The sequence below is a fragment of the Amphiura filiformis genome, chromosome 1, assembly GCF_039555335.1.
Source record: "Amphiura filiformis chromosome 1, Afil_fr2py, whole genome shotgun sequence".
NCBI lineage: Eukaryota > Metazoa > Echinodermata > Ophiuroidea > Amphilepidida > Amphiuridae > Amphiura > Amphiura filiformis.
Genome location: NC_092628.1, coordinates 20,171,846 through 20,184,747, shown reverse-complemented (window position 1 = coordinate 20,184,747; position 12,902 = coordinate 20,171,846). Strand labels below are relative to the sequence as shown.

General features: G+C 39.3%; 1 protein-coding gene across 1 annotated transcript in view; it reads right to left on the bottom strand.

Moving 5' to 3' along the window:
* Positions 1–548: 548 nt before the first annotated feature.
* LOC140166316 (acid-sensing ion channel 4-A-like) overlaps positions 549–12,902 on the bottom strand; it is a 53,493-nt gene continuing 41,139 nt past the window's right edge. Inside the window, exons 7-11 of the mRNA XM_072189777.1 lie at positions 10,520–10,576; positions 9,666–9,834; positions 4,312–4,854; positions 2,488–2,579; positions 549–1,208 (exon numbers count right to left, since the gene is read on the bottom strand). Of these exons, the coding sequence (XP_072045878.1) occupies positions 1,033–1,208; positions 2,488–2,579; positions 4,312–4,854; positions 9,666–9,834; positions 10,520–10,576 (1,037 nt within the window). The 3' untranslated portion in view covers positions 549–1,032. The remainder of the gene's footprint in view (positions 1,209–2,487; positions 2,580–4,311; positions 4,855–9,665; positions 9,835–10,519; positions 10,577–12,902) is intronic.

The following is a 12,902-nucleotide window of genomic DNA, read 5'->3' as shown; positions in this document are numbered from 1 at the left end:
CAGCAAACACAAATGTTTTACAGAAAACATTTAAATGTCGGGTTATATAAAAGGTATAAAAACGTTTTAATAACATTCCAAAAATATTTTTGAAAACTTGGTACAAATCATTCTAAACAGAATGTTATTTTGGGGTTGAAAAAATATTTTGCAAAAAATGTTTGCCCAAAATATTTACAAGAACGTTTTTAAAATGTTTTCACGACCTTTATATAACCCGACAGTTAAATGTTATTAAAACGTTTTGTAAAAAACATTTTAAGAACATTTCTGTGTTTGCTGGGTGCAAATATTTTAACATAATGTTATTTAAGTGTCGACAAAATATTTGACCAAAAATGTTTGCAAAAATAGTTTACAATGACATTTCGAAAACATTTTTAAAATATTGTTGTAGTGTGTTTTCATACAAAACATTTTAAACGATTTCATGGCCTTTATATAACCCGACATTTTAATGTTATTAAAACGTTTTTATCTAAACCAAAACCCAAAATATAACTTATTTAAAACGTTTTAAAAACGTTTTTGTGTTTGCTGGGATACTACATGTAGTAGTCTTCCTATTAAATGGTCATATAAATCATTCTACAACTGCTCTTAAAATAATCATATGAATCATTTAGGGCAGTGTTATCGCCATCAGTTGTTATTAAGTTTATGCAAACTACAAAAATGCAATAGTCACCAGGGTTTGCTGGGTCGTCTAGAATTTCGTATTTGCTGGGTCTCTATGATACAAAAACTCATGATGATGATTAACTCACGTTTTAGTGACGTTTCACCATTACACTAGTAGCTTCATCAGACTGGCAACTCATCACATCAGACTATTTCCTTTTATGGGTAACGGTGCTTTCTGTTACTCATAAAAGGAAGCAGTCTGATGTAATGAGTTGCCAGTCTCATGAAGCACAGATATATCTGTGCATGAAGCCACTTCTGTAGTGTTGAAACGTCACTAAAACGTGAGTAAATCAACATCGCTTTCGTAGGAATTGTTCAAAATGAACAAAATTCACAGTTAACAGTTTATTTTACATGATCAAAATACCGATTGGTGATTCCGATTTCCGATGTTTGTAAAAAAATCATATTGTCACTGGTGCTGGTTTTCACTTGAACCCCGCGCGAGAAAAAGTCAATTGTTTCAACAAAAGAAAGAAGACTTGCTCCGAAGAAAAGGCCAAGAGCACCGCCCCAGTCACCTGCAAAAAAGGAAATAAACTGTTTTTGAGACTATCCATTTGGACACCTCATGTCAGGGACAGGTCCAGCTGGGCATATTTTGTCGACATTCTCAATCTAAGCATTGATTATATACTTCCAAGTTAGCATAAACATAATTTCATTGTTTGAGAAAGTTCACTCAGCCACATGGTCGCCAGAATACTGATTTCGGCATTGGGTTATTCCAGTTCATATTCCTGAACTTATGCGCTACACTGTTAGAACACATATTAAAAAGTTTAACCAAGTTCACGGATTACCAGGTGAACCACATAATTGTTGGCTAAAATGTTACCGAACAAGTTTTTAACGCACGTTATAAACTTGTTGGTTAAAACTTTTAACCAAGCATTGTGTGATTCACATGCTTAAAATTTTAACATGTGTTCTAACAGTTTAAGGAAGACATGACCTTAATCTTCCTCACAGTTAACGTGAATTTCAAATGGGGTTACTTGAAAGGGTGACTCCACTTGAAATTTGCCCCCTCTGTATAAGAGATTAAGATCATGTCTTCCATAGGGGCTGTACGGATTTCAACTAGAATTGTGATGTCAGACTGTAACCATTCATATACAAAATTACAACGTGAAACGCATGCAGGAACCCAAGTATAGAACCCTGCGGAACTCCTAAAATCACTTTTGCTGGGTTTGAAACAAAGTTATCGGTTTGTGTGGCCTGTTGGCGATCAAACTATTCCAGTTCACACACCCCTGCGCAACTATGTTGATGTAAAGAAGGACTTTGCAAAGCATCGTATCAAACGCCTTCTGCGAGTCCAGACAGGTGACACTGGTACACAATCCTGGCTGGTAAGCAAGAGATTATGCTCTGTAACAATACCATGACGACTAATCGTGAAATACTTGTCAAGACATTGCATACAAGAAGATGGCTGAAATTGACCTGTATGTAATTGGGCTATTCCATTTAAAATCCGCACTACCCCTGTGGAAGATTTTGGAAATATCTTCCACAGAGGGAGTATGAATTTCAGATGGAATTAGCACATTTGGCTGCTCCATTTAAATTTCATGCACCCTCAGAGAAAGATTCAACCTGAATCTTCCCCTTAGGGAGAGTGAGTTTCATATGGAGCAGCTAATGTGTTAATTCCATTTGAAATTCATACTCCCTCTGTGGAAGATATTTCCAAAATCTTCCACAGGGGTAGTGTGGATTTTAATGGAATAGCCCATTACAGATATCGAGGCCTGCAGAGGAATCAACGCTGACCTGTATTAGGATACTTACATATAAACTGAAATAATTCGTAGTCTTTCTGCTCCTCAATTTGTTGTACCACCAAATCACCATAGTATATCTCTACGAAAGCATAGGTCGCCCTGTAAATGACGTAGGAATGTACAGATGAGATGGTAACATGGTTTAAAAGATCTGGTCGTGTGTCTTATCTCAATTATATTTAGATTTAAAACAATACCTTTATTCTCATTCTTTGACACTAAATACTAATCATAAGTGTACCGAGTTTTAATCAAATTAAATCCTAAATTTTGCAAGGAATTACCTAGAGCTTAGAATCGATCAGTTCCGTCAATCCTATGCGGCTACGGACTGACTGGTTCAAATAGCGAGTACGCGTATCGCGTTGACTCGCTCGCGCTGAACCGTGTTATATTTAGAAAATAAAGGTATTGTTTTAAGCCGCTGTCGTGCATCTATCGCCTCATATAACACAGGCGACATCATTATACGTTATAAATAATCACGTCGCCAATGTTATATAAGACGATATGCACGACAGTGGCTAAAGCAGACACCTTCTTCGGCTCATTCTTAAACATTTAAATTCAAATGAAAATATTAATCATAAGTATACCAAATTTTAATCAAGTTAAATTATTTTTATAAAGAATTGCCTATGGTTTAGAATCGATCAGCCGCGTTATTGCTACGCGCCTCCGATTGGTTGCGAATACGCGTATTACTTCGAACCGCAGCCGCTGAGCCGTGTTATATCGTGTCATATCACACGGCTATGAGCCAGTAAGATTGCAGGAGCTTTCTAAAGTGTTTAAGAATGTGTCATATAACACGGCTAAGAACCAATAAGATTGCAGGAACTTTCTCAAGTGTTTAAGAAATGTAACACATAATCCTGAATACCAATAAATAAAGTAGCAGTTCAAGAATCATGTCCTTACGGCCAAAATGAGGGTTGACTTCGAAAATCAAGGTGACCATAATGGCTGAAAGGCTGTCTTCTTTATTTTGAGATATCAGTGACATCATATTATGCAGAAATAAAAAAAATTATGGAACTAAAGCAGATGGATGGTACGAATTCAAAAGTTGCAACCCTGCTGGTTTGTAACGTCAACGTTTACCATAGAAAGACCCCATTGTCCGTGGCACTCACCATGATTGAAGATGTTGAATATTAAAGGTGTGCAAACCAACAGGAGTGCATCTTTTGAATCTGTATTTTCTATCGGTTTCAGTTTAGTTTCATAAAATGATTATTTCTGCATCATTTATATCTCAAATTTAAAACCTTGCGGTCAATATGGTCATCTACCTTGATTTTCAAAATCGACCCTATATTACAGCCTGTCTCAAAAAAAGTTGTGCACGTGAAAAGCGCCCTCTTTAGCAATTAGAAAATACCGTTGTGACATAATGCTTACATCAACGTCAAGGGCGTAGTCTTAGGTCTCCGGTATTTTCTAATTGCCAAAGAGGGCGCTTTTCACTTGCACAATTTTTCTTGAGACAGGCTGTATTAAAGGTCGTGATTCATTAGCCTTCATTATTGTGCTGACTATAGGGGGCGTTTTATTTTTGAGTTCAAATGCACATACCATGCATACAGTCAGTCTACTCTGAAGTACAAAGTACCGAAGCGGACGCACGCATTGTGCCGACTTTGAAGGCACGCATACCTGCAGCAGAGGCGCAGCACTACGCACTGTTAACGCGCTGTATACTCCCGCGTTGTCACTTTGTACTTCAGAGTGGACAAACTGTAAGAGGTTGTTTCTGTTCGGCGACGCCATGCAAAACACATTTTCGAATTTTCGAATATACATTTTTTCATGATTTCATCTTAAATACCTCATGTAATCTGTTGTTAATACTGCCAAGTCAGTCTCCAAATAAAAACTGTTGAGTGTCTCCGTAAGAGCGTCGTAATTCACCTCATACACAATACGCATTAAAACGTAAAAACTTTCCTCCATATGAAATTCAGTATACATGTGATCCACAAACTCATCAAATGTTAGATTCGTGGATCCGACAGAGGTATAATACAGTTCAAACAAAGTATTTGCGAACTGGTTTTTGTAAAATCCAGAATGAAGTAACGACCACACTGCAGTTTGTTCATAAGTATAGTAAATAGTTGATCCGTAAGAAGCGTTGACATGCGTTCCATGAGGCGCTACAATGTCGTACAAATGTTCGTACAACAGCGGATTGATGATCCAAATCAGATTCGTCGCTTCGTTGCCGAAATGATATAAAATCGTCTCAAACGGGAAAACATCTAGCAGAGTTTCATTGTTGGAATTTGTCGTGAGGGAAATCCACGACATGATTCTTTCGGTGATATTTCTAAATACCTGTTCGTACACGGCTGGTGCATATCCGCTACCCCTGAAAGATAACAAAAAGACGCATAATAATGGCGTAATTTGTCTCGTTGATACATTGCCGTTACCTTTGGAAACATTTCTGGATCTCACACAAACCGGAGGGGGGGGGGCACTCATGTCTACAAAAAGTTGTAAACATCCGCGTAAATTGGCTTTCAAATATGACCCTAATCCCAAACTAACCGTAAACAAGGATTTTACTGAAATAAAAAACACCTAAAGAGAGGAATTGGTTTGAAATTTCCTCCTAAACAAGGATAGACAATATAAAAACACCCTAAATTGAGGAATTGGCTTGCAATTTGCCCCTAAACAAGGATAGATATTGCGTGTGTCGGTATGAGTGTAATTCAGGAATGAATATCGGCTATTTCTGACGCTGTTGAAGTCGGCTCGGGATTGTTTTTTTAATCTGGTTTGTAAAAACTTTCGGAAACCACTCTTTTGTGCCGAAGTTGATGACTAGGCCTATGTCACCACTATCTATCTATCTATCTTGCGGACGCATCCGAGAAAGAGTTTACAATTCTTTTCCAGGAATCTCTATCAGCCATCAGATTTGGGAGGTCATTAATTTCTTGATTGACGTCCCTTGCCACACAGATCGATGTAGTTGAATGGTCTTCTTCCTCTACATGTTCGTGGAAGCCTCATACAGATGACATCTGAAATTATTTGGTCTTTTGCACGGTAGCAGTGGCCTGCAAATCTGGCTCGCCGTTGAGCAACGATGGAGGACACCTGTGGAACACCATCATAGATCTCTGCTTTGGTTTTATGTTCACGCCAGGATATATTTCGAACCCTCATCAACAGCCGGGTGTAGGTACCATCAAGACGGTCCTGAAGATCTTTCTTCATTGTCCAGGTCTCACTTCCATATAAGAGGATACTCTCTATGCAGGCTCTAAAGAAGGCAAGCTTGGTATTTCTTGATATGTTGGACTGCCAGATGGTGTGCAGTTTGTTGCAAGCTTTCCATGCTTGAGCTTTGCGAGTCAGAAAGTCTTTCTTGCTGTCGGCAACAAATGAACCAAGATATTTAAAGTCCGACACCTCCTTGAGTTGTGTGCCATCCCGAGAAAGGATTGGAGTTGGGTTCTTATCTCCATTGATACACATATATTCTGTCTTCTTGGAATTGAGAAAGAGGCCAACTTTGGCGGAAGCATCTTCTAAAGATGAGAGAAGATCTTGGGCATCTTGTGATAACGTAGCTGTTAAAGCGATGTCGTCTGCGTAGTCAAGATCGGTTAAATACTTGTTCTTCTCTCTGCTCGTCTTATTGGGCATGATGTCAATCCCTTTGGACTTGTCAGTGTCTATCGACTGTCTGAGGAGATAGTCTACCACTATCACACAAAGGTAAGGGGCCAAGGTGTCACCCTGCAGGATTCCAGCAGTAGAGAGAAACTCTTCAGTTGGTCCATCACCTGTTTGTACAAAACTTGAAGGATTATCATACATTATTGCAATAGCATTCACAATCTCCTGAGGGATCCCATAATTACGAAGAATATGCAGCATGGCCTTCCGGTTAACACTGTCGAAAGCTTTTGAGAAGTCAACAAACACAATATATGCCTGCTTCTTTGAGATTTTAAGCTCTTCTATTATCCTTCTAAGGGCTAGAATCTGTGGTGTGGTTGATCTACCCTTGCGAAAACCATTTTGGTTACGTCTGAGAATAGGATCTAGATGAGGAGAAATCCTGTTGAGCAGCATAGTGTTATACAGCTTGGCAGCAAGTGCTGACAGTGTGATACCTCTATAATTTGATGGTTGTGAAAGATCCCTTTCTTCGGGAGAGGTATAATTGTGGATCTTGACAAGGCTTTTGGCTTATTTCCTTCATGGTTTCATTACAGAAATCAAGCAGTTGCTGATGGAAGAGTGGGTTTTTCCAAACAATGGCTGGTATGTTGTCAGGACCAGGTGTTTTTGACTTGTTGAGCTTGTTCAGACCTTTTTGCAGTTCCTCCATAGTAAATGGACCAGTGTGTATTGGGAGATCGTCAGAGACATTGCTGTTAAAGAACGTATCTTCAAGGTTTACGTCTTGCTCTGGTTTCCCTAGTAAGTTGGAAAAGTGTAGAAACCAGTTGTCACGACGCTCTTCAGATGTATTGCCTTTCACTCTAACCACAGGAGCAGATTTGGTGTCAGTTATCTCCCGGAGGAGTTCCCAAGAAGCTGCATGTTTATATTCATGATGGAGGTTGTCAAGTTCCCTGTCTTCTTTTGAATAGAGGACTCCAGAGTTTCTGTGTAGGCTTTATCAAGAGTAACTTTGGCCGATTCGAGGAGCTTTTGTGATGCTCAGGTGGATCTAGTATTGTGATTCATAGATGCACGCTTTAAGACATCTCTTGCCTCAGTGACTTTGTCTGATGCAGCAATGTTGTAGGACTGCTTTGATTTTTTAGGGAGCATCTCCAGTGCAACTTCCTCATTAGCCGCAACTAAGGTATCATAAGTGGTGCTAATATTGGGTTCTTGTAGCTCATCGTGTAGAGAACTGAAGCGGTTATAGACTGCTACCACAAACTGCTCACCCAGGATGGTGTCTCTGGTAACCTTCTTCCAGTCAATACGTTTCATTGGGTCTTTCATGGAAGTTCTGCATTTCCGGTAGCTGATTTGACATTTGCATGAAACAATCCTATGGTCCGAGTTCACACCCTCGAAGGAGCTGTATGCACGTGAATTCTTGATTGAGTTGATCCACTTCTTTCTTACCAGGACAAAGTCTAGTTGAACTAGTTGGCCATTAGGACGCCTATGTGTCCATAATCTGTTGATGCGGTTTTGAAACCTTGTGTTTGTGGCTATGAGGTTATGTTCCTGCAGGAAGTCTTTCATGTGGTTGCCATTTCTATTGGTTTCTTTAGCAGGTGTGAAGAGAGCATCCAATGGCCCAAGCTGAGCATTAAAGTCTCCTCCAATTATAAGTAAGTTATGAGCTGGGATGGCATTAACTGTAGAAGAGAGTTCTTGGTAGAAGGAGATAACAGCTTCTTCAGGTTGTTCGTTATGTGGACTGTAGCAGCAGAGAACTGTGAATGTTGGATTGCCCAGCAGAGAAATTTCCATAATCCGTTCATTATGACTAATAATGGACATGCAGGAATTGATGGCTCTTGGTGAGATTAAGAAGCCTACTCCACCAGTGGCAGCATTCCTTTGGTTCTTCCATGCTGAAGAGGTGACTAATCTGTATCCATTCAGATCTTCCTGCAAGAGGGAGTCATTGTGACAAATCCGGTGTTCCTGAAGACTAAAACTAAATATTAAGCCCTAGACAACTGGATGCTGAGAAGGAGGAAGAACTAGTATAAGCAGGAAAACACATGGAGCACCCAAAGGATGTTGAAAACATCCAGTGGGAAACATCCAGTGGGAAACCCAGCCCCTTAAGATGGTAGTAGTCACCACTAATTGCTGTTAATTGGGTCCCCGGGGGGGTCACTCCCATTGAGGCCTGTACACCATCCGCGATAATGAAAACGCGTAAAAAGGGTCGTTTTTCGTGGATAGGCACGATACGCGCGTATCGCGTTTAGGGTGTCAAAAACATGAAAAATTGGAAAAAAGGGTAGCAAAATTGCAATTTCTAAATACGCGGAAATGAAATTTAGGGTATGAAATTTGATGTTAGGAATGAAATCCTTGTTTAGGGTGTCGTTTTAGCCAAGGGTTAAATCCTTGTTTAGGGTGCTTTTCAAAAGTTGATTATCGCGGATGGTGTACAGGCCACAATGGGAGTGATCCCCCCGGGATTGGGTCATTTACCTATGCGAGGATCGTTCTTATAAAACACACTCCTTTTCTAGTAAAATGATTGTTTTGAGACCCTAATCGCGGATCCGCGCGGATCCTCCTTTTGCTTTTCAAAACCCGGTTTCAAATTTTTCCTACAATGTATGCTCAGCAACCTGATCACTAAGTAAACAATTGTAATAACCTTGCTCACCAATCACTAAAGCATATTATAATCATGTGATGGCTGGTAGCCAACTGCAAACATGCTTAGAAAAAAGGTTGGTGTGCTACATAAGCTTTTCTAGACACAGGGAATGTAAGGGATAAACTGCGCATATGCGATGTGGGTTCAAGAGATTTTAATGTTCACATACGTGAACAAAAAGAAGTTCTTTCATTCTCAACAGCACGGCACAAAATAAAATGTTTCAATACTAAATTTTCTATCTTTGTGACAGTACACAAATGAAATATCGTATGACGTCTGTACATACTAATATCATATGGGCGAGTTTCTCGAAAGGCGGCATAGTAAGCCTTAAGGTCCGTTCATACGACGCCACAATTGCTTTGCGGTACGGCGCGTTGCCGCACTGCATTGTACTGCAAAATACTGAATTGCGGTATAGAAATAAAGTTAAATACATTTTAACTTGAAATTGCGACGAGTTGCGTTGAGTTACGGTAAAAAGTAATCGATATATCGGCAACGCACCGCACCGCAAAGAAATTGCGGCGTAGTATGAACAGACATTTTAGGCTCAAAGTGACCTTGAGACTACTAAGCCTAGCCCGCTCTCGAAGCACGAGTCGTAACTCCAGCGGGATTTCCCAGCTTTTACTGAACGTAAATTTAACCTTGTGAGGAGAGTTTCTTTTACTTTTCTGATATGATAAATCTATTATTATATAAGGCTCGGTTTATACGGAACTCGATACGAATTATCTCTAGTGTCAGAACAACGGCCCCGGGCTTCACCTTGTACAAGTAACTCGACTGAAGAGATATCCGTACCCCATCCAACCTCGCTTAAAACAAATAACACTTACATAGCTTCGTTAAATGCATTTCTTTCAAAGTCATAATCTTGATTCATATTTAGAAGTTGAGGCACTGTTGCCGAAGGGAAGGTTGATTGTGAAATGGACGCTTTGTATTTGGTCTCCTCGCAACTGACCTCACAGTGACATATATCTTTCTTGTTTGCACTGAAGTACTCTATAATGAGATGACAGAACAATGAAACAATAATCGTATAATGCATTGAATTCTCATGCAACTATATCAGAGATACTATAGTAGTGATATAAGACACTCTGAAGTAAATTCCCACAGAAACTTCGAGGACACAATCTGGGCGGTGTTTCTGTAGAAAGAAGGATCATACGAATAACGGCTGCACAGACATGACAGAGACGACTTCTGATTGGCTACATGTCCTGGGTAGAATTCAAGTCAGAGTGGCGCCACAAATTCAAAGTACACGCCATAATGACCATGATCACCAGTTTCTATAAGTGTTATTAGAATAAATGAATCACGCTCATTTAATGTGCAGGCTATGGAAGCCTGATTACCGGGGTACCCTATAGAAGTAGCCGAGTAGGAGGGATTCAAATATTTTTGCGTAGTTACTATAGCATCAGATGTATAAAGGAATATATGTATATTAAATGTACATCACGATTCGTGATACCCATTCGCGTTGCAAATCATTGACCTGGGAAGATTATTTATTTTAATCATAATACGCCAAATATCTTTTTCTAATTTAGTGAAAATGAATACTGAAAAACTATAACAAATTCCATAGTATCCTACTAAAGATTACTGTTTCGATTTTACGATAATCTACGAATCACATACGAATGTTACAATATTTTTTGTTTCATCAATGACTTACTATGCGTTGTATAATAACATTCCACCAAGGTTATAGGATCACAATATGGCGCACTCCCTGTAAAGTATAAACAATTCAAAACATCTTTATTACATTACTAAAAGAAATAATTTAAAGTATCGCAACTTGGATGACACAAATTCCGGGGGGAGCACTCAACTTTAGAAGTGACGGGTATGTGCCTACCGACGTCGCTAAGTAGGGGCCTGTCGGGTATAAAGCGTTATTTAAAAAAGGGGATCATTGGGTACAAACAAAATCAAAAAGGGGGTCATTGGGTATAATATTTTGAAAAAAGGGGTTCATTGAGTATAAGATATTAAAAAATGGTCATCGGGTAGAAAATTTTGAAAGTTTTGGCATAATTTTGAAAAAAATTTAGCAAAATTTGAAAGTTTCGGCCTTATTTTTTGGCATTTTGATGATTTTATTCTAGAAAATTTAGAAAAAAAGGAGTAATTGGGTAGCCGCAAGCAAAAAAGGGGGTCATTGAAGAGTGAAAATGTCACTCTCTTGGAGTGATTTTCACTCTTTTTAGAGTGCATAGATACTCACTATTTTAGTTCAATCTACTTTATACATTAAGCGTGTTAACAGAGTAATGCACTCGCCTTAAACCGTCTGAACGTCTGAACTACAATGAGGTCGAATACGCATACGGTAGCAACTACATTAACGCAAGGATAGTCCTACAATTACACAGAAGCGTTTGGTAACATTTATTACCGTTTTAGTGCAAGAGGAGCGAATCGTTAAGGGATCTGGAATGAGCGTTATGAGCGTTTCGACAGTATTTTTTGTGGGACATGAGAGCACATCAAACATATCGAATTGCATTCTGAATACGAAGAATGTCTTTCTGATATCAAATAATTTTCATTTTTTGAAATTCACAATATAATGCAAATTTTATGACAAATTATTAAAATTTGATATTTTTCACATTTTTGATATATAACAGTCCTCGAAGTAAACTTTACAAATCTAATGACATATTCTAAAGTGTGTATGTAGCTGGGAGGAAAAGCCGACGATCAATTGAAAATTTTGACCTTTCATGTTGAATATATGGATCCATATCTCCAATACAAAAGGTCAAAATTTTCAATTGATCATCGGCTTTTCATCCCACCTACATACACTTTAAGTATAAATCATTAGGTTTATAAAGTTTACTTCGAGTACTGTAAAATGTCAAAAATATCAATTTTTAATCATTAGCCATAAAATGTGTCCAAACGTTCATACCCCATCCCTTAGAGGACCCCCAGAAAATTCAGGGATAAAATGAGGACGGCAAAGAGTAAAGTGTACTAAAAATTGGACAAAAAATTGACAAATTTGACTTGCCCACAACCCACTCCTAGCTACGCTCCTGCTTCCCCAGGGCTTCCCCTCCCGGCGAATGAGCCGCCGCCCCTCTGGAAGGACAAGGGTGAATGTAAATGGGAGGTTTTTCGTTACCCCACATACAAGAATACCGAGCTAGCCCATGTAATCAATGCTGGTAAAATTATTCGTCTGGTATCAAAAATGGACTACTGCAAGGAGAGAGGTGGTGCCAATTTGTGTTAATTATTCCGCACTTGTACCGCAGTCGTCGATCCGGGTGGCGGGCAACATTTTCAAATCACCTTGCTGACCCGCTATTGAAATGACTTTACTGAGACAAATGCTCGTGGAGCAGGCGAAATTGGAAATTTTAATGCTAAAACGGGCCAATGAGGACAAATATATGTCAGTTGAAACCGGGCTAAAGGAAGATGCGCTTTACACATTTTGTTAACTTTTGTCCCGGTATCTCGAGCCGGGGTGAGGGGAACTTGAGAAGAACTTGTCTCTTGCCCACCCCTCCATACAATCGGTTGGCCTTTGACGCGCACGAGAATTCCCCCATTCCATACATTCCCCTTGCACACCGACATCGCCTGGCTAATAATTACTTGGTACAGCAGAGATACTAAAATGAATACCCGGGATCGATACACGTGCATTTGCTATGCACGAGTTTGATATGAGAAGAAAATCTTTGGATACCGGTGTAGAAAATGATGAATATCACCCGTAAATGATTTCGTATAAAGAAACCAAATGTGGTTCCTTGCACATGAATATATATTTTGAACAGATATGATAGTCGTTAGCTTGCGCTTTGGGACAGTAGCTTGCGTCTTGAGTCAAAAACTGACAATAATTCCGCAATAATTCTGATTTATATGTGCCGAATTATATAGCGCAGTGTATAGGCCAATCGTGAAGGTTGTCTAAAAGAATATGACCTATGGTATACCATGCTTAACTGACACACAGCGAGGCCAGTCACCGAGGTAATCGGGGCTATTGTCAGTAGTCAGATGTTCCTCAGCCTATTTATGCGAAACTA